Source organism: Chiloscyllium punctatum, chromosome 33 (genome assembly GCF_047496795.1).
Source record: "Chiloscyllium punctatum isolate Juve2018m chromosome 33, sChiPun1.3, whole genome shotgun sequence".
In the NCBI taxonomy this organism is placed as follows: domain Eukaryota; kingdom Metazoa; phylum Chordata; class Chondrichthyes; order Orectolobiformes; family Hemiscylliidae; genus Chiloscyllium; species Chiloscyllium punctatum.
In genome coordinates this window covers 23,117,852-23,136,292 of record NC_092771.1, presented here as the reverse complement: position 1 = coordinate 23,136,292, position 18,441 = coordinate 23,117,852, and the positions used below count along the sequence as shown (strand labels likewise).

At 46.5% G+C, this 18,441-nt stretch overlaps 1 protein-coding gene across 2 annotated transcripts in view; it reads right to left on the bottom strand.

Annotated features, from left to right (window-relative positions):
• The window catches only part of LOC140458481 (nuclear receptor ROR-alpha A), a 915,004-nt gene that overhangs the window by 23,835 nt on the left and 872,728 nt on the right, over positions 1–18,441 (bottom strand). For both annotated transcript variants that reach the window (XM_072553141.1, XM_072553142.1), the window contains 3 exons: positions 11,804–12,190; positions 4,623–4,744; positions 4,383–4,515 (listed from right to left, as the gene is read on the bottom strand). In XM_072553141.1, coding sequence (XP_072409242.1) covers positions 4,383–4,515; positions 4,623–4,744; positions 11,804–12,190 — 642 coding nt within the window. The remainder of the gene's footprint in view (positions 1–4,382; positions 4,516–4,622; positions 4,745–11,803; positions 12,191–18,441) is intronic.

The window sequence follows — 18,441 nt, the reverse complement described above, 5'->3', positions numbered from 1 at the left end:
GGAAACAGACTATTTGGTCCAACTCATCCATGCCAACCAGATATCCTGAATAAATCTAGTCTCAGTGAGTCTTGAGTAGAAAGTGAGGACTGCGGATGTTGGAGATCAGAGCTGAAAAACGTGCTGCTGGAAAAGCACAGCAGGTCAGGCAGCATCCAAGGAGCAGGAGAATCGACGTTTCGGGCATAAGCCCTTCTTCAGGGCTGAAGAAGGGCTTATGCCCGAAATGTCGATTCTCCTGTTCCTTGGATGCTGCCTGACCTGCTGCGCTTTTCCAGCAACACATTTTCAGCTCAGCGAGTTTTGAGAAGATTTCGAGCTCAGGGTGGGGTTCTGGATGTAGGTTTGCTCGCTGAGCTGGAAGATCATTTTCAGACGTTTCATCACCATACTAGGTAACATCCTAACAGATGAAGCACTGGTGGTATGGCCTGCTTTCTATTTATGTGTTTAGGTTTCCTTGGGTTGGTGATGTCATTTCCTGTGGTGATGTCATTTCCTGTTCTTTTTCTCAGGGGATGGTAAATCTAGTCGATGTGTTTGTTGATAGGGTTCTGGTTGGAATGCCATGCTTCTAGGAATTCTCACGCGTGTCTCTGTTTGACTTGTGCTAGGATGGATGGCGGCCATTAAAAAGTGGGCCAAACCACCAGTGCTTTACTGGAGGCTCACTGATGATATTATTTAGTATGGTGATGAAATGTCTGAAAACGAACCTTACAGCTCAGCGAGCAAACTTACATCCAAAATCTAGTCCCATCTGCCAGCATTTGGTCCATATCCCTCCAAACCCTTCCTATTCATAAAACCATCCAGATGCCTTTTAAATGTTGTAATTGTACCAGCCTCCACCACTTCCTCTGGCAGCTCATTCCATACACACACCACCCACTGTGTGAAAAAGTTGCCCCTTAGGTCCCTTTTATATCTTCCTCCTTTCACTGTAAACCTATGTCCTCTAGTTTTGGACTCCCCTACTCTGAGAAAAAGACATTGCCTATTCACCTTATCCATGCCCCCCATGATTTCATAAACCATTATAAAGTCACCCCTCACCCTCCGATGCTCCAGGGAAAACAGCCCCAGCCTGTTCGGCCTCTCCTTGTAGCTCAAATCCTCCAACCCTGGCAACATCCTTGTAAATCTTTTTTGAACCCTTTCAAGTTTCACAGCATCCTTCCGATAGGAGGGAGAGCAGAATTGCACGCAGTAATCCAAACGAAATACAATAGGCCACTTAGGTTATAGATCAGATGGATCTCTTTATTCACATCTTTGTCTAAACTAATCAACTTCACCTAAACTCCCATGTCTCAGTCTGAGGTAAAGTCACTGTACTCATAACCAATCATAGGGCTGCTCTCTCATTGAAGGGAGGGAGAGAGAGAGAGATGGCTGGTGGTGGTTTAACTTTGAGGGTCACCATGTCTCAGGCAGGGTGGGGTGGTTTGAGAAAGACAGTCCCTCATGCTAACATCAGCCCGTGCAGGAATTGAACCCATGCTGTTGGCATTAGTCTGCACTACAAATCAAATGTCCAGCCAACTGAGCTAACCCAAACACCTAATCCTTAGCTACTGATAGCCTAAGCTGACGCAGTGTTGCATGGCACAGTGGCTGAGCATTTAGCACTGCTGCCTCACAGCGCCAGGGACCTGGGTTCAATTCCAACCTCGGGCAACTGTCCGTGTGGAGTTTGCACATTCTCCTCGTGTCTGTGTGGGTTTCCTCTGGGTGCTCCAGTTTCCTCCCACAGTCTAAAGATGTGCAGGTTAGGTGGATTGGCCAGGCTACATTACCTGTAGTGTTAGATACAGTAGTCAGGGGTAAATGTAGGGGAATCGGTCTGGATGGGTTACTCTTCGGAGGGTCGGTGTTGGGCCGAAGGGCCTGTTTCCATACTGTCGTTCATTAATCTGAATTGCCCATGGTGTGTAGGTTAGGTGCGTTGGTTAGTCAGGGGTAAATGTAGAATAATAGGGTAGGGAAATGGGTCTGGATAAGTTACTCTTCAGAGGGTTGGTGTGGATTGTTGGGCCGAAGGGCCTGTTTCCACACTGTAGGGAATCTAATTTTGTTTTCTTTTCGGAAAAAACAGAAACCCAGCCACTGATTCTATTTGGTTGCTTGTGCATCCAATTACAGCCCAGTAACTGTAGGGATTCTATGAGATGTGCCGGTTGGGATTCGTCGGCCAGGATAAATTGCCCCATAGTGTCCAGGGGTGTGCAGGCTAGGTGGGTTAGCCATGGGAAATGTAGGGTTACAGGGACTGGGTTGGTTCTGGGCCGGATGCTCCCTGGAGGGTCACTGTGGACTTGAACGGCCTGCTTCCACGTTGTAGGGATTTTATGATTCTAATCCTAACCCTATCAGCTTACTCTTAACACTATCATAATAAGTGGAGGTGGGTACTGCAGATGCTAGACGTGAGGGTCAAGATTAGAGTGGAATTCCTGATGAAGGGTGTTTGCCTGAAATGTCGGTTTTCCTGCTCCTTGGATGCCGCCTGACCTTTTCCAGCACCACTCTAATCTTAACTATCATATCAAGCCCAACCCTATCATTCTAACCATGCATCGTTTTCATTGTCATGTACTGACCTAGTTTCCCAATAAATGCATCTTAGTCACTTCCACCAGTTTTCAACTGAAACTGGAGTGCTGTGTGTCGTCCTGATCACTGTGCTATAGGAAGGACGGGATTGCACTGGACAGGGGTGCGGAGAGGATTCACCAGGATGCTACCTGGGATGGAGCGGTTTAGCGAGGGAGAGAGGCTGGATAAGCTCGAGTTGCTTCCTTCAGAGCAGAGAAGGTTGCGGGCCGAACAGACTGGGCTGTTGAGAGTACGACGGGCACGGACAGGGTGATTAAAAAGCAGCTGCTGCCCTTGGTTGAAGGGCCAGTAATGAGGCAGCATAACATCAGATGAAGAGCAGAGGGGATTTGAGGAAAAAAGAACATTTCTCTCCCAGAAGGAAGTGAGGGCAGTGGAGGCTGAAAACCTTATAAGCTTTAGAAAATACTTGAATGGGCACTTAAAACATTCTAACATGCAAGGCTATGGGCCAAGTGTTGGGAAGTGGGACTAGTGTAGATTTCAAATCAATGGACCAAAGGACCTCTCTGTGCACCATAACTTTTTGAGTCTAAAGGAGTATTATTGAGTTCCCAAGGTGAGTTAATTGTGATTATCTCTATTTATTGTCTCTGTTTCTAATGAGTAAAACAACACTCAGTGTTTAATGCAAGGCTTGCCTACTGGATGGATAGCCAGTGAAAGTCCTGTGTCACCACATCTGGGGAAGATCCACTGATGTCGACTGCTTCAGGAGTGCAGGCCCGTCTACGGGAGCTGCTAGAGGACTGGAGACTGACAACCGCCCATTGCAGGCAGGGCTGACTGTGGGAAGCGCACGCACCAGGATCAACGGGAAACCCATACCACAGGGAACTGAAGATGGCCTGGGATTGGGGGGGAGGGGGGGAGGTGGTAGAAGAGGGAGGAGGGTAATTGGCAGCATGGGCAGCTGAGGTCCCAATGTTAGGCCCCTTCATCAGGCCCTTGGAATGAGGGCCCACTTAGAAGCCTGTCAGCGAACAGGATAGATTAGATTACTTATAGTGTGGAAACAGGCCCTTCGGCCCAACAAGTCCACACCACCCCGCCGAAGCGCAACCCACCCATACCCCTACATTTACCCCTTACCTAACACTACGGGCAATTTAGCATGGCCAATTCACCTGACCTGCACATCTTTGTGACTGTGGGAGGAAACCCACGCAGACACGGGGAGAACGTGCAAACTCCACACAGAGAGTCGCCTGAGGCGGGAACTGAACCCGGGTCTCTGGCGCTGTGAGGCAGCAGTGCTAACCACTGCGCCACCGTGCCACCCACGGCTTATGCTACGGGCTTCCCGGACAGAGAGAAACATCGGAGTTTGAGTTGAGGTCAATCTGTCGGCATTAAATACCCATCTCGCGGTGGGACGGGAGGAGTGATTTTATCAAGGCGGAGGTGGGTAGATGATGGGGGTCCCCACCTACCATCCTCCCATGTAACTGTCCACCCCACATCTCACCCTGCCTCAGTTTAGAGGGCATTAAATTTTACCCATTGTTGCATGTTAATCCAACCTTTCTATTACAGAGCACGGAAACAGACCCTTCGGTCCAACCAGTCCATGCCGAACATAATCCCAAACTAAACGAGTCCCACCTGCCTGCTCCTGGACCATATCCCTCCAACCCTTTCCTATTCACACACTTATCTAAATGGTCTTTTAACACTTGAAGCGCTCTTAATCTTCTCAGTTCGAGAGAAAAAAAAAGCCTGTAAAAACCCATAAAGGACCTATCTTTAACAAGGATGGGTACCTGCTTTCAGAAGTACAATCTGATCGTTTTGACACAGTTCCATGAATCCATCGATCCGTTTCGCAAACTCCACCACATACTGAATCGCTTCAGTTATCTTGATCGCGCAAAGCTGCCACATCACCTCCCGGGGCTGCACGAGAAAGATTATCACGTGAACGTGGGTGTTTGGCGGAGGAAAGTCACGGGTGTCACCCGCGGTACTCACCGTTTTGACCTGGCACTCGTGCTTCCCCTTACCTTATTCTGGTAAATCTCTACTTCTTCCTGCACGTAGGCTTGCCATGTTATCTGTTGCAGCTCTTCCCGCAGGTACTGGCAGGTTTCAATGTGGGACTTCGAGATGTTCTGTGCGAGGTGCTCTGCAGGGCAAAATATGCAGCAATTTATGGAGCATTCATAAAAGCAACAAAGGGTCAGAGAATTAGGGTTAGGGTCAACAATTCTAAGCACATCATTGTCAGAATTTTGCAAGAATGGCTTGCAGAAGGTATTTTGCTGGGAGCAGCAGTGCTGTGTATGAAAAGACGAAATAAACGTCATCTCAGTTGACAACCTTTAACAATTTAATGTATCCTAAATTCCAACTGTTAATGAGATACCCACACACCTAGCATGGCTGCTGCTGTGGCCACTGCATCATAGTAGAGCTGGTATTATATACACTTAAAACAGTCAATTGCAGAGTGGAAGCAGGCCATTCAACCCATTGAGTCCACACTGACCTTCCAAACAGCATCCCACCCAGTAACCCTGCACTTCCCTGATCCACCTAGCTTGCACATCCCTGGACACTTTAGCAAGGCCAATCCACCTCGGCTGCACATCTTCAGAGGATACCCACACAGACGCAGGGAGAATATGCAAATTCCACACAGATGCCCGCGGCTGGAATCGAACCCAGGTCCCTGGCGCTGTGAGGCAGCAGTGCTAACCACTGTGCCACCAAATGCCATTCAGCCTACTATTCCTGCGCTGGTTCGACAATCTTTAGCTTCCTGTATGAACCAAAGACTAATCCTAACATCACAATCTCCCTGGAGCCTGGTATCGTCTCTTGTTTCAACCAAAAAATCCAAAAATATTACATTTTCAGTAGAGCGGGATTGCTGTGTATCACAGCCAGCATAGCTGGCCCAGTGAAATTGAGAAATATGACAGGGGTAATGCGACAGGAATAGTGGGACAGATTTTGATCACCAAGGCAAACGACCCAAGTTGAGAAATTCCTCATGCATCAAACTCAACTTGATAAAATATGGCTCTGAGAAGCAAGATTTTTGTACCAGAAAAGAGTGCAGATGCGAGATGAACTTGGGCTCAGGCAGCAGATGCCAGGAGGATACAGGAACTGATGAGCGGTGAGCTGTTTTGCAGCTTCATCTGGGACTTTTAGAAACTGATTTCAAAGACTTTAGACCCTTTAGCCCTCAACAATCTCTCATGGCTTCTGATACCTTTAACGGAAAGCAGCACACCTCTGCCTTCTCAAGGCGCAGCTAGGGATGGGAAACATCCCAGCCAGTGATGAGCAAATCCATTTTTAAAAGGTTAATTCAATACCAGTCACGCTCTTATTGTCTCTCATACTTCCCTTGCACACCCACCAATATCATTTATTGTATCTATCGCTTCTGATGCGGTCTCCTCGACATTGGGGAGCCTTCTTGCAGAGCGCTTCAGGGAACATCTACGGGACATCCGCACTAATCAACCCCACCGCCCTGTGACCAAACATTTCAACTCCCCCTCCCACTCTGCTGAGGTCATGGAGGTCCTGGGCCTCCTCCACCGCTGCTCCCTCACCACCCGATGCCTGGAGGAAGAACACCTCATCTTCCGCCTTGGAACACTTCAATCCCAGGGCATCAATGTGGACTTCACCAGTTTCCTCATTTCTCCCCCCCTCCCCCCTCCCACCTTACCCCAGTTCCAACCTTCCAGCTCAGCACCATCCCCATGACCTGTTCTACCGGCCAATCTCCCTTCCCACCTATCCACTCCACCCTCCCTCTGACCTTCATCCCCACCCCCATTCACCCACTATACTCTTTGCTACCTTCCCCCACCTTCCTCTCTGACCTACCACCTTCATCCCCACCCCCAGCCACCCATTGTACTCTTTGCTACCTTCTTCTCAGCGCCCACCCCCACCCCACCATTTTTCTCTCCACCCTGGAGGCTCCCTGTCTTCATTCCTGATGAAGGGCTTTTGCCCGCAACGTCGATTTTCCTGCTCCTTGGATGCTGCCTGACCTGCTGTGCTTTTCCAGCACCACTCTAATTGAGACTTTTGCCTTTTGCTAAGAAGGCATACAGTGTGTTCGCTTCTATTGGTAGACGGACTGAGATTCCGAAGTCATTTTGCAGCTGTACAAACTCTGGTGCGGCTGCACTTGGAGTATTGTGTACACTTCTGGTCACCACATTATAGGAAGGATGTGGAAGATTTGGAAAGGGTTCAAGGAGATTTACTACGATGATGTCTGTACGGAGGGAAAGTCTTATGTGGAAAGGCTGAGGGACTTGGGGCTGTTTCATTAGATAAGGTTGAGAGGTGACTTAATTGAGACATACATGAAATGCAGAGGGTAAGATAAGGTGGACAGTGGGAGCCTTCTTCCTCAGATAGTGATAGCTAACACAAGGAAACATAGCTTTAAATTGAAGGGTGATAGACATGGAAGAAAGTGAGGGCTGCAGATTAGTGTCAAGAGTGTGGTGCTGGATGGGCACAGTGGATTGGGTGGTATCCGGGGAGCAGGAGAATCGACATTTCGAGCATAAGCCAAAGGGAGATAGATATAGGACAGATGTCAGAGGTAGTTTCTTTACTCAGAGAGTAGTCGGGGCGTGCAATGCCCTGCACACAACAGTAGTAGACTCGCCAACTTTAAGGGCATTGAAATGGTCATTGGATAAACATTTGGATGAATATGGAATAGTGCAGGTTAGATGGGCTTCAGATTGGTTCCACAGGCTGGTGCAACATCGAGGGACAAAGGGCCTGTAATTTCTTTCAGGCCTTCATTCCTGATGAAGGGCTTTTGCCTGAAGCATCGATTTTCCTGCTCCTCAGGTATTGTCTGACCTGCTGTGCCTTTCCAGATCTCCAGCATCTGCAGCCCTCACTTTTGCCTCTCATATACCCCTTGCCAACTCAATGCCAATTCATCAAATTTCCACCACGGGCAAACTTCAGGAGCCATGTGGAGATGAAAAATAAATAAACTTAAAAAAAACATACAACTCACTTGAAAGACTTGAAAACTCCTACTCACGAGTGCATCAAAGCTTTAACTCACCTTAAAAACAAACATTTGCTCTTACTTCTAATCGTTAGTAGCCTCTTTGCAGATTGTCATCACAACGTTAACTCAGGATTCTCTGCTGAGAGACCTGTAGCAAACTTAGCCAAATATTCATAGCCTTCAGGCAAAGGTCAACAATTAACTACTGAAACTACACGCAACAACCTCTCGTGGTGCTGTGGTAGTGTCCCTGCCTCTGGATTAAGTTAAAATCCCACTTGGTCCAGAGCTGTGTAATAATGTTTCTGAACAGGCTAAAATAGGTTACTTTTTTTTAAAAAAAATGTGGTTTAAGGTGTTTCAGATCATGGGAGTTACACAGAACTTAGAAACTCTGTTAAATATGTTTACACCTATTGATTTGTGACTCCCACCCCAAGGGGGAAGACCTCCACAACATCCAGAATTGGACTTGTTTGAACTCAGCACTAACTTCAAGTGACCTGCGGACGCCAGGCCGTTGAGTAGTTTCAAAACAGATCTTTACGTTCTTGATTGTCAAGTGGATGAAACATTATAGGGGAAAGTGGGAGAATGGGGTTGAAAATGCTTAGCAGCCACGATTGAATAGCAGTGGAGACTCAATGGGCTGAATGGCCTAATTTCTGCTCCTATGTCCTCTGGTCTTATGCAACTCCACAGATTCACTATCTCCGAGTGAATACATTCCTCCTCATCTCCTTCTTGAATGAGTGCGCCCTTGCTGGGATTTTATGCCCCCAGTTACAGAGTCTCGCGCAAGGGAAACCAAAGGAACTGGCAACAATATTTATTGCAGACAAGAAGGTCGGTAAGGCTGTGGACAGTGAGGCTATCAAATGATGTCGCAGGATAAAGATCAGCTGGAAATTTGGAGGGAGAGATGGCAAATTGAGTTTAAGGCAGACAGGGGTGAGATGGTGCACTTTGGGAGGTCAAATGCGAGAAGAACGTTAGGAGACCGTGGAACATTGATACTCAGAGGGATCCTGACGCAAGTCCATAGCTCCCTGAAAATGGTATCACAACTGGGAAAGAAAGCAAATGGCATGCTTGCTTTCATTGGTCGCAGCGTTGAGTATAAGAGGTTTGCATGTCATGTTGTCACTGTTTGAGACTTTGGTTTGGAGTACTGTGTGTGGCTCCCATTGCCACACGGTAGGAAGGATGTGGAGGATTTGGAGAGGGTGCAAAAAGGGTTTACCAGGCATGTTGCCTGTGATAAGCTGTGTTGAGAGTGTATTAGCTACATGGAGAGGCAGGACAAATGTGGGTTGTTTTTTTGGAATATCAGAGGCTGAGGGGTGACCAGGTGCAGCTTTTTAACATTAGGCGAGGCAGAGATCTGTCAGAAATGGGGATGTGATTTCTGCACTGGGTCCCACTCAGCATTTTAAAGAAATCCGTTCCAGTCTAACCATGGATGGTGAAACTGAGGGTGTTGTGACAGAGGCTAGCATGAGAGAGAGAGAGAGGGTCATTTGACAGGAAGTTGTGTTGGCGAGGACAGGTCACTCGGATTGCACGATGTGGGGTAGTTTAACAGGCAGACAGAAGAAGGCAAGAGAGGCGATCAAAGGAGGACCCTGAAATAGAGGAGGATGTTCAATCAGTCAGAAACGCAATGGGAGAAGATTGTAACAGGGGCAGTGTCAGAGAAATTGAGTTGTCAGGAGTTCAATGGAAATAAGGTCAAAGAGGCTAAAGGTCGCATGGAGGGAGAATGAAGGGAAATTGGAGTAAAATGAGGGTATGTTGGCAGAGGCAGAAGAATGGATGGTTTCCAAAATCAGTGAATTGGAAGCCCATAAGCTCCTCTCACTCGTTGTTAGAGGAGAGGGTGGAGGAGGCAGGGGTCTCAGAAGATGGTTCAGCAGAGTACAGGAGCACCTGACATTGCATAATTTGCTGGACCACATGAAACAACGAATCACCGAGACCCTAAGACCATCAGATGGAGGAGTGGAAGTCGCCCATTCAGCCCATTGAGAGTGCTCTGCTATTCAATGAGATCAGTGCTGATTTGATAATCCTTAACTCCACTCTCCTGCCTTTTCTCCATAACCCCTGATCCCCTCAATGATTAAAAATCTGTCTCTCTCAGCCTTGAACATACGTAAAGAGCCAGGCTTGACAGTCCTCTGTGTTAAAGAATTCCACATAATCACTACCTTCAAAGAGCAGAAATTCTTCCTCAACTCAGTCTTTGATGGATAACCCCTTATTCTGAGGTAATGCCCTGTCCTGCAAGGGAAAACAATTGCTCTCTATCTGCCCTGTCAAGCCCCCTAAGAATCTGATACAATTAAATAAGGATTCCTCTCATTTTTCTAAACTCCAGTGAGTACATGCCCAATCTAAATACTTTTCTATTTAAAAACTAACCTATTTTGCTAATCAAGAGATGTTATTACACACCTCTTGAGCAGGTAGGATTGAACACAGGCCTCCCAGTCCAGGGATAGGGACACTACCACTGTGCCAGGAGAGGAGCCAATCTATGCAAATTTCCTCATAAGAAAATCCTTCCATAGTTGGGATGAAACTTCCTTGGATTGTCACCAATGCTAATATCTTTCCACATACAATGGGATCAAAACTCTTTGCTATATTCTTGGTGTGGTTAAACCGATGGCTTGAATAGTTTAGAATTAGAATTAGATTCCCTACAGTGTGGAAACAGGCCCTTCGGCCCAACAAGTCCACACCGACTCTCCACAGAGTAACCCATTCCCCAACATTTACCCCTAACTAATGCACCTAACCTCGGTGAAAGTGAGGACTGCAGATCATGGAGATTAGGGTCGAGAATGTGGTGCTGGAAAAGCACAGCTGGTCAGGTAGCATCCAAGAAGCAGCGGAGTAGATGTTTTGGGCAATAGCCCTTCATCAGGAATGAAGGGTTTTTGTCCAAAATCTCGGCTCTCCTGCTCCTCCCTGTCCTGCTGTGCTTTTCCAGCAACACACTCTAATGCGCCTAACCTGAAGAGTCCTGAACACTATGGGCAATTTAGTATGGTCAATTAACCTAACCTGCACCTCTTTGAATTGAGAGGGGAAACTGAAACACCCAAAGGAAAGCCACGCAGACACAGGGAGAACATGGAAACTCCACACAGACTGTCACCTAAGGTTGGGATCGAACCCAGGTACCTGGCACTGTGAGGCAGCAGTGCTAACCACTGAGCCACCGTGCCACCCACTAGACAAGCTTAGCAAGACTTTTTTCTTCACTCCATCACTTTGAAATAAAGGGCAACATTTTATTTGCTTCCCCTATTACTGACTGAACTTGATTAATATTTGGCCCGTCCGGGCGTAGACTTTGCAATCTCACAAATGATCTTAGGCTCAAAGTCCTAAAGGATATAAATTCTATCCTGAATCAAGGTGAAACCTTTCTGAAAGGACAATATAAAGTTTGGGACGTGTTCTGTTGATCAGATCTTCCAAATATAGACCCCTGGGTGGGGTGCAGCAGTGCTTAGACACAGAGCCATTATCCATGGCCAGGGGAGAAATAGCAGAAAGGTTCTGACTAGTGTCAGATTCTCAAAGACTCCTTCTTCCCAGTCAGAAACCTCCACCAATGTCAATGTATCTGAGACCAGCCATTTGAGCATCCAATGAGTTCATGAACTTGCTGTTCTCACACTCCTTTTTATCTTTTTCATTCATTCACAGGATAAGGGCATCATTATCTAAGCCAGCATTGAGTGCCCACTGCCCTAGAGGGCAGTTCAAGAGTCAACCACATTAGTGTGGGTCTGGAGTCACATGTAGGTCAGACCAGGTAAGGATGGCAGCTTCCTTCCCTGAAGGACATGAGTGAACCAGATGGGTTTTTACGACAATGGTTTCATGGTCACTCTTAATTTGTAATGAATTCAAAGTCCACCACCTGTTACGGCAGGATTTGAACCTGGATCCCGAGAACATTATCTGCGTCTCTGGACTAGCAGGCCAGCGATCATACCACTAGGCCATCATTGCTCCTGCAGGTGCAGTTCTCTTTTGAACATCTTTCCTTGAGGAGCACTTAGATATGGGTCATAAATACTGCCAGGTCCCATGAACGAGAAAGAGATGCTTTGTCGTTATGCCTCCCTTTGCTTCAGGGCTGTAGCTTACCTAGTTCTGTCATTGAGACAGTGGGGGAACTTTCACCGTTTGTGAAGGAGCAGTATGGAAAAAAGTCAGGGACCGCTGCGTATTCACATATGGGCTCCTGTTTAATACCATTGATGTCTAGACCGGACTGGTCTGGGGATGGCTGAATGTCCAGATAGAAGTTGTTCATTCCTGAGTCAGCTTTGCCCACTTCTGGAGTGTGTCCATCCATGTAAAGGTTGCTGAGGTCATTGTTCAGTTCTGTCAGCCCATTGTATGTCGGAGTCAGGGGTTCCGCTTCCCCAGGTTGCTGCTGGTGGTCTCGCTGTTGTTGCTGCAGACGATGTTTCTGGACCTCAGCATACAGACTGTCTCTCTGCTTCTTGGACATCCGACCAAACTTGACAGCTGCAAGAAGAAAGCACACAAACCTCTGAATGAAGCACCGTCTCCGGCTTGTCTGCAGAACAGAGCTAATCTCATCACCATCGGCTACACTGAAGTACACTTTGGGAAACAGGGAGTTTATATGATGCTCCTCTAATAACATCTCGCCAGGTTATAAATAAACATATACACACACACACACACACACACACACACACACACACACACACATATACACACTCACCCGCACGTGTACACACACACATATACATACATGCACACGCACAAAGACACACACACATATACATGCATGCACACACACTCTCGCACACATATGTACACTTGTGTGAGTGTACTCACACGTACACACTTGCCCGTGCACGCACACACACTCGCACAAACACATATGTACACTTGTGTGAGTGTACACACACATGTACACTCTTGCCCATGCACGCACACACACTCGCACAAACACATATGTACACTTGTGTGAGAGTACACACACGTACACACTCGCTCGTGCGCACGCACAAAGACACACACATATACATGCGTTCATGCACACACACACAAACACATATGCACACTTATGAGAGAGTACACACACACACACACACACACACACACCAGCTGAAACGCCGTGTTCTGAACTCTGAAACAGCAATGGTCATCATGGAATTCCCCTTGCTCTGAACATCCTTCCCCTCCCACCACTTAAAGCCTCCCCGCCAACCCCCACCTCAACTCTTCCCAGTCTTGCTGAAGAATCCCAAAAATGTTCAAACTGGGTTATAGAGGGCAGGAATTTAGGAAGCATAGCAATAGAGAATCTCATCTGAAACTAGCTTCAAAGTTTTAAGGACATTAAATCCATTAATAACTGGTGTGTAATTTTGAGTATGTGGAGCTTTGTTTGCACTTACAACAGTTCCTTGCTGTTATTTCAATTCTTGATAGAAAATTTGATAAGAATTGGGGCAAAATTCCACAATCTATGTCCCATAATCCTGAGCATATGCTCAACAGTGAAGGACTGAGGGCGCAGTGTCTTTCAGATGAGATGTTAAATTGACACTCCATTCACCGTCTCTCAGAAAAACACTGAGGCACTACTTAACAGAACAGTGCAGAGTTCCACCCAACACTCTGGTCAATATTAAATCCCACAACACCAGGTTATAGTTCAACAGGTTTATTCGGAGCACTGCTCTTTCGTCGGGTAGCTAGTGGGGCAGGATCATAGGACACAGAAAATCTGAGTACTATAACCTGGTGTTGTGTGATTTTTAACTTTGTTTTTTTTAACTTTGTCCACTCCAGTCCAACACCAGCACCTCCACATCAATACTAAACGTTTAAGTAACATCGTTAAAAATATATATTTGCCCATTTATTGCTTTGCAGTTTGTGAGAGCTGGCTGTGAGCAAATTGGTTGCAACATTTTGTTCATGACACAGCAATCATGAAAACTCAGAAAATACTTCATTGATTAGAAAGTGCTTAGGAACTGCACAACTTGGCAAAAGTGCGATATAAATAAAAGTCACACTTTGAGCTTAAAAGTAGTCAGAAACCCCGAAGGTTGAATGTTTACCATTTGCAAAACTTACAAGGAACTATTGCCCATGTTAAAATTGAGCATGAGGAGTGTCACTGAGAGACAGGTTTATCTACTAGCGCTATCATGATTCATTTCTACGCTATCTGCTTATTATTCCTCTTCTCTCCTGGTTCTTCCTGGGACCAGGCTTCGAGAAGCCTCCAGTATCTCATCAACTCTTCACGCAGGAACCTTGACATAGAATGGTGCCCCGTCCAACGGGCAGCACGGCCAAAGTCCAATTCTGGGATCTCACCAGACTCTCACTGAACTGTGACCTGAAGATGTCAGAGCAGAAACAGACCATTCAGCCCGTTGAGTCCACTCTGCCATTCAATGAAGTTGATGCTCAGGCAGAGCTGTATTTTCTTAATCAACTTTAGGCTAATTCCTGTGGCGTTTTTTATTTCAGTTTGAAGAACAAAAGCGAAGATGTCTGGCCAGTATAAAAACAGTACATTGGTAGATACAGCAGGTGAGATTTGACCTTTCTCAGAGAGGGAAGGGTGTTGGATAGAAATCGAATTGGTCCATTCACTCCGTCCTATCCCACCAAACATTAGAAGGCCAATTAGTAGCCAGCCAGGAGGCCCATAAAAGGGACCAGGGCTGGGGGGTAGGGCTCAGTGTCCAACCAAGGATTGTAGGCCAGGAGGCCCAACAACATAGAGGTCATGCCACGTAGAGGATGTTGGTCACAGTTACAGGTTTAAGGGTCCTTGGCTCTCCGAGTCTTTAATTTTTCACAGCAGAAAATGTAAGCAAGTGAGATTAAACAAGGTCAGGAGTCACATAACATCAGGTTACAGTCCAACAGATTTATTTGAAATCACAAGCTCTCTGAGCGCTGCTCCTTGGTCAGGTGGAATCAGGATTTCTGACCTTGTCCTCCCCAGTCCAACGCTGGCACTTCCAAATGAGATTAAACAACCATTTAGACTGCCGCTATGGTCCAGGTGGTAGGCATTTTTTCAATTCCCCTCGTGCCACAACACTCCCTCACTCTGACACCCAATCAAATGTAGTGGGGTATTGAAATAAAAAGAACTGCAGGCGATTGGATGTTTGGCTTGTTAGCAAACCCAGTCACCAGTTGGCCATCTCAAAATGAGCTGCTGATTTCTACTGCTCCACTCATGGTGTGTGGTTTCAGAGGTTGGCATGATGACTATGTCCTGCCAACCTGATGCTGTCGTGCCTGCTTGTGGCAGTGAAAGTAACGTCTGGCCCTGCAGCCAAACGTTGAGTGTCTGCCTTCAGGTAGCAGGAATGCAGGGGTAGAGGTGGAGACCATTTTCTCGGAATACAACCCAAGTCTGGAGAAATCGCCTGGTAATAGGAATGTGCTCATTTTGTGCTGTATTGAAGCCAGTGGGTACCTTGCTTATGTTAGCCCGGTATTAGTATCTGGTGCCACGAGTTAATTAGGTTTAGACAAATGTTCACTAAGAATTCTGCATTGATGGTTCTTCTCTGCATCAACAGTACCTAATCCAAACAGGATGGCCAGTTCCTATATTCCTTTATCTCTCTCTCTCTCTCTCTCTCTCTCCCTCCATCATCTGCACCCATCTAAACCCTTCCTCAATGTTCACCTGCTGTTTGGAACAAATGTATTTCACAACCCAGGAAAACAATTCACCACTTCTCTCACCTAAAACATTTACTTTTACACCCTCTCTGTTCTACTTCATGGCGAATTTAATTGCAGGTTTGACTGCACACCATCAGCAGTGTTCATGAAAAGTCTTACCTGTGATGTTCCTTGGGGGGTGTTTAAAACAAGAGGAATAATAGTATATTTTCTGTTAAAGTGAGGTAGGATTTCATAGTGACTCGATGGTGAGAGTTGGTCTGCATTGTGCAAAATCACGCCTACAATTTGATAAACTTTACACATAAGGTTTCCGGGAAAATAAATACAGAGGCAAAGTTTGGAAAGTAGCCTTTATTTATAGAAAGAATGTGCACCTTCCACATACCTTACACACCTCCTTGTGTGTATACAGTCCCACACACACACACACACAAAAATCAACATGGACTCCACACAGGTTTAAAGATTGTAACGATCTGATGTTATACATTTGCTAAATTGATGGTCCAGGTTTTAGATCTGATGAGACACGAGGTGTATGTCGCATTCGAGATATCGTTAACATCACTGAACAACCAGAGTTAATCATCATTGTTTTTCCTGCAGGCTAGGAAGGAGAGTGCTTCTGGTGGGTCACACGGCTAGTGAAGTTAACTTTAACATGAGCAAGGGCTTCCCTGTTGTGTGAGGCAATTGAAGCTTCGGAAAAGTTTGGAAACTGAATTAAGCGCCCAGCAGTCTGACAATATCATCCTGGCTCAGGTTGGGCGGGGGACATTTGGGGATCTCACATATCTCCAAAAATCTTATTCACAATGATTATCGCACTTGTATAGATAGCTTTAATCAACCCGTCATGAAACACTTTTGGAGATAAGTCATCCAAGTCCCAGAGGGCTGCTCTCCCATTAGAGAGAGATGACTGGTTGGCGGTTTAACCTGAGGGTCAAAGTGCCTCAGGTGAGGGGAGAGGTTGAGAAGGAGGGTCTTTGCAGGTAACCTCAGCCAGTGCGGGAATTGAACCCACACTGATGGCATTGCTCTGCATCCAACCAACCCTCCATGTCATTGGAGTCAGTAGAACTTGAACCTGGGCATCCGGGCTCAGAGGTAGGGACACTACCACCGCACCACAAGAGTTCCCATCTTACTAATATATATTATATGATAGCTATAATATAATGAACCACAGGTCGCTATGCTATAATGCGTTTCTTTAATGCGAATTCACTGTAATGCGATTGATGAATTGGGGACATTGTTTCTGCAGTGTGAACTTTTAAAACGTATGTTGGCGGGAATGTGATTACATTGCCAACACTTTAAACACTGTTTCTAAAGCACGATTTTTCTGTAACACGGGGTTGTATGAGAACACAACCGTTGTGTTATAGAAGAAGCACCTATACATTATGTTAGATAAGAGCTGCTTCTAGTTCAGGCTAACTGGTGGTTTATATAAACAGGAGTCGAGAGTGTGGTGCTGGAAAAGTACAGCAGGCTAGGCAGCATCCGAGGAGCAGGAGGATCAACGTTTTGGGAATGGCCCATCCTGATGAAGGACTTTTGCCCGAAACGTCGACTCTCCTGCTCCTCGGATGCTGCCAGACCTGCTGCGCTTTTCCAGCACCACACTCTCAACTCTGACCTCCAGCACCTTCAGCCCCTCACTTTCTCCTAGTTTCTGTAAACCAACCCTTTGACCCTGTTAATTGGGTGGCGACACCCTTCCAATACCACATTCCTGATTGGTCAACCTGATATTTTCTCTCAAGTAACATACGCTGGAAAGAAATTTAGACAGGAAGTATTTAAATACGATATTTATTCAGTTCTGCTTGCTTGCACCAGAACAAACCAAGACGCGCGCACACACAAAAAACACACAAACAATCCAATTATTTTCCATGAAACAGGAAAGATTCCCATTGTGAGCCCCCCAACCTTTGGCAAGTGTGAGGTAAACAGGAGCAGATTTAAATAAAACAGAAAATTCAGGAAATATTGGGCCATTCTGGCAGCTTTTTGCGAAAAGAGGGGACGAAGGAGCAGCGCTCTGAAAGCTTGTGCATTTATGTAAGCCTGTTGGACTATAACCCGGTGGCGGGGGTCTTCTCTCTTTGCCCACCCCAGTCTGATCTCAGCACCTCCACATCAAAGGTAGACTGGGAGTTGCTCAGCCCATGTGACCGTCTTTAATCTAGGGAGAGAGGAAGGGATATATCAGAAAGACCAAACGGGAAGGTCTGTGATAGGCTGGTGCGGGGTAATTGGTGAGGAGAGATTAAATGGCAAAAGGATGATAAGGGAAAGAGAGCTGGCAGGATGCGCCAGGAGGAGACATAAACGTGAAAATGATCACCAGCAACTGCTTCTACCACTACCTCCCCCAACACAACAAAAAATGTGAGGGGTCTGACCTAATGTTGATGGACTCAATGGAGTTTGGAAGCTGTAAAATGCCCGAGTGGTTGTTTCTCAGATTTCCAACAAGTTTCACCGGAACAGTGTTGGAGGTCAAGGATAGAAAGTTGGGGTGTGGGGGGGGGGTGGTGGTGGTGTGAGGGAGGTGAGGACGGTGGAGTGTGACAGAAAAGTTAATGGACAAGGCTGAAAGCTTATGGTCATGCCTGGGGAGTGAACGGAGATGGTCAGCGAAGCAACTGACCAGTCCCAATGGACAGCAGACTACCTGATGGGAAGTAAATCCACATGTACCCAGTAAATCACTGTTTCAACAGGAAGGGCTGTTCCGGAACTTAGGTGATAAGAAGCTAGAAGGTAAAAGGGCAGAGATCAATGAGATCATGGATGCTCTGATCATCCTGAACTCCAATGTCCTGTTTTTTACCCATAATTCCCTTATTGATTAAAAGCCTGTCTCTCTCAGCCTTGGATATACCGAATGACCCAGCCTCAACAACCCTCTGTGGTAAAGAATTCCACAGATCCAGTCTCTCTGAGAGAGAAAACAATCCTCCTCACTTCTGTCTGTTAAAGGTGTTGCGCCCCTGAGGCATTCCCAATCTGACCCAAGAGTCATCAATTTAGGGCGGCTCAGTGGTAAGCAT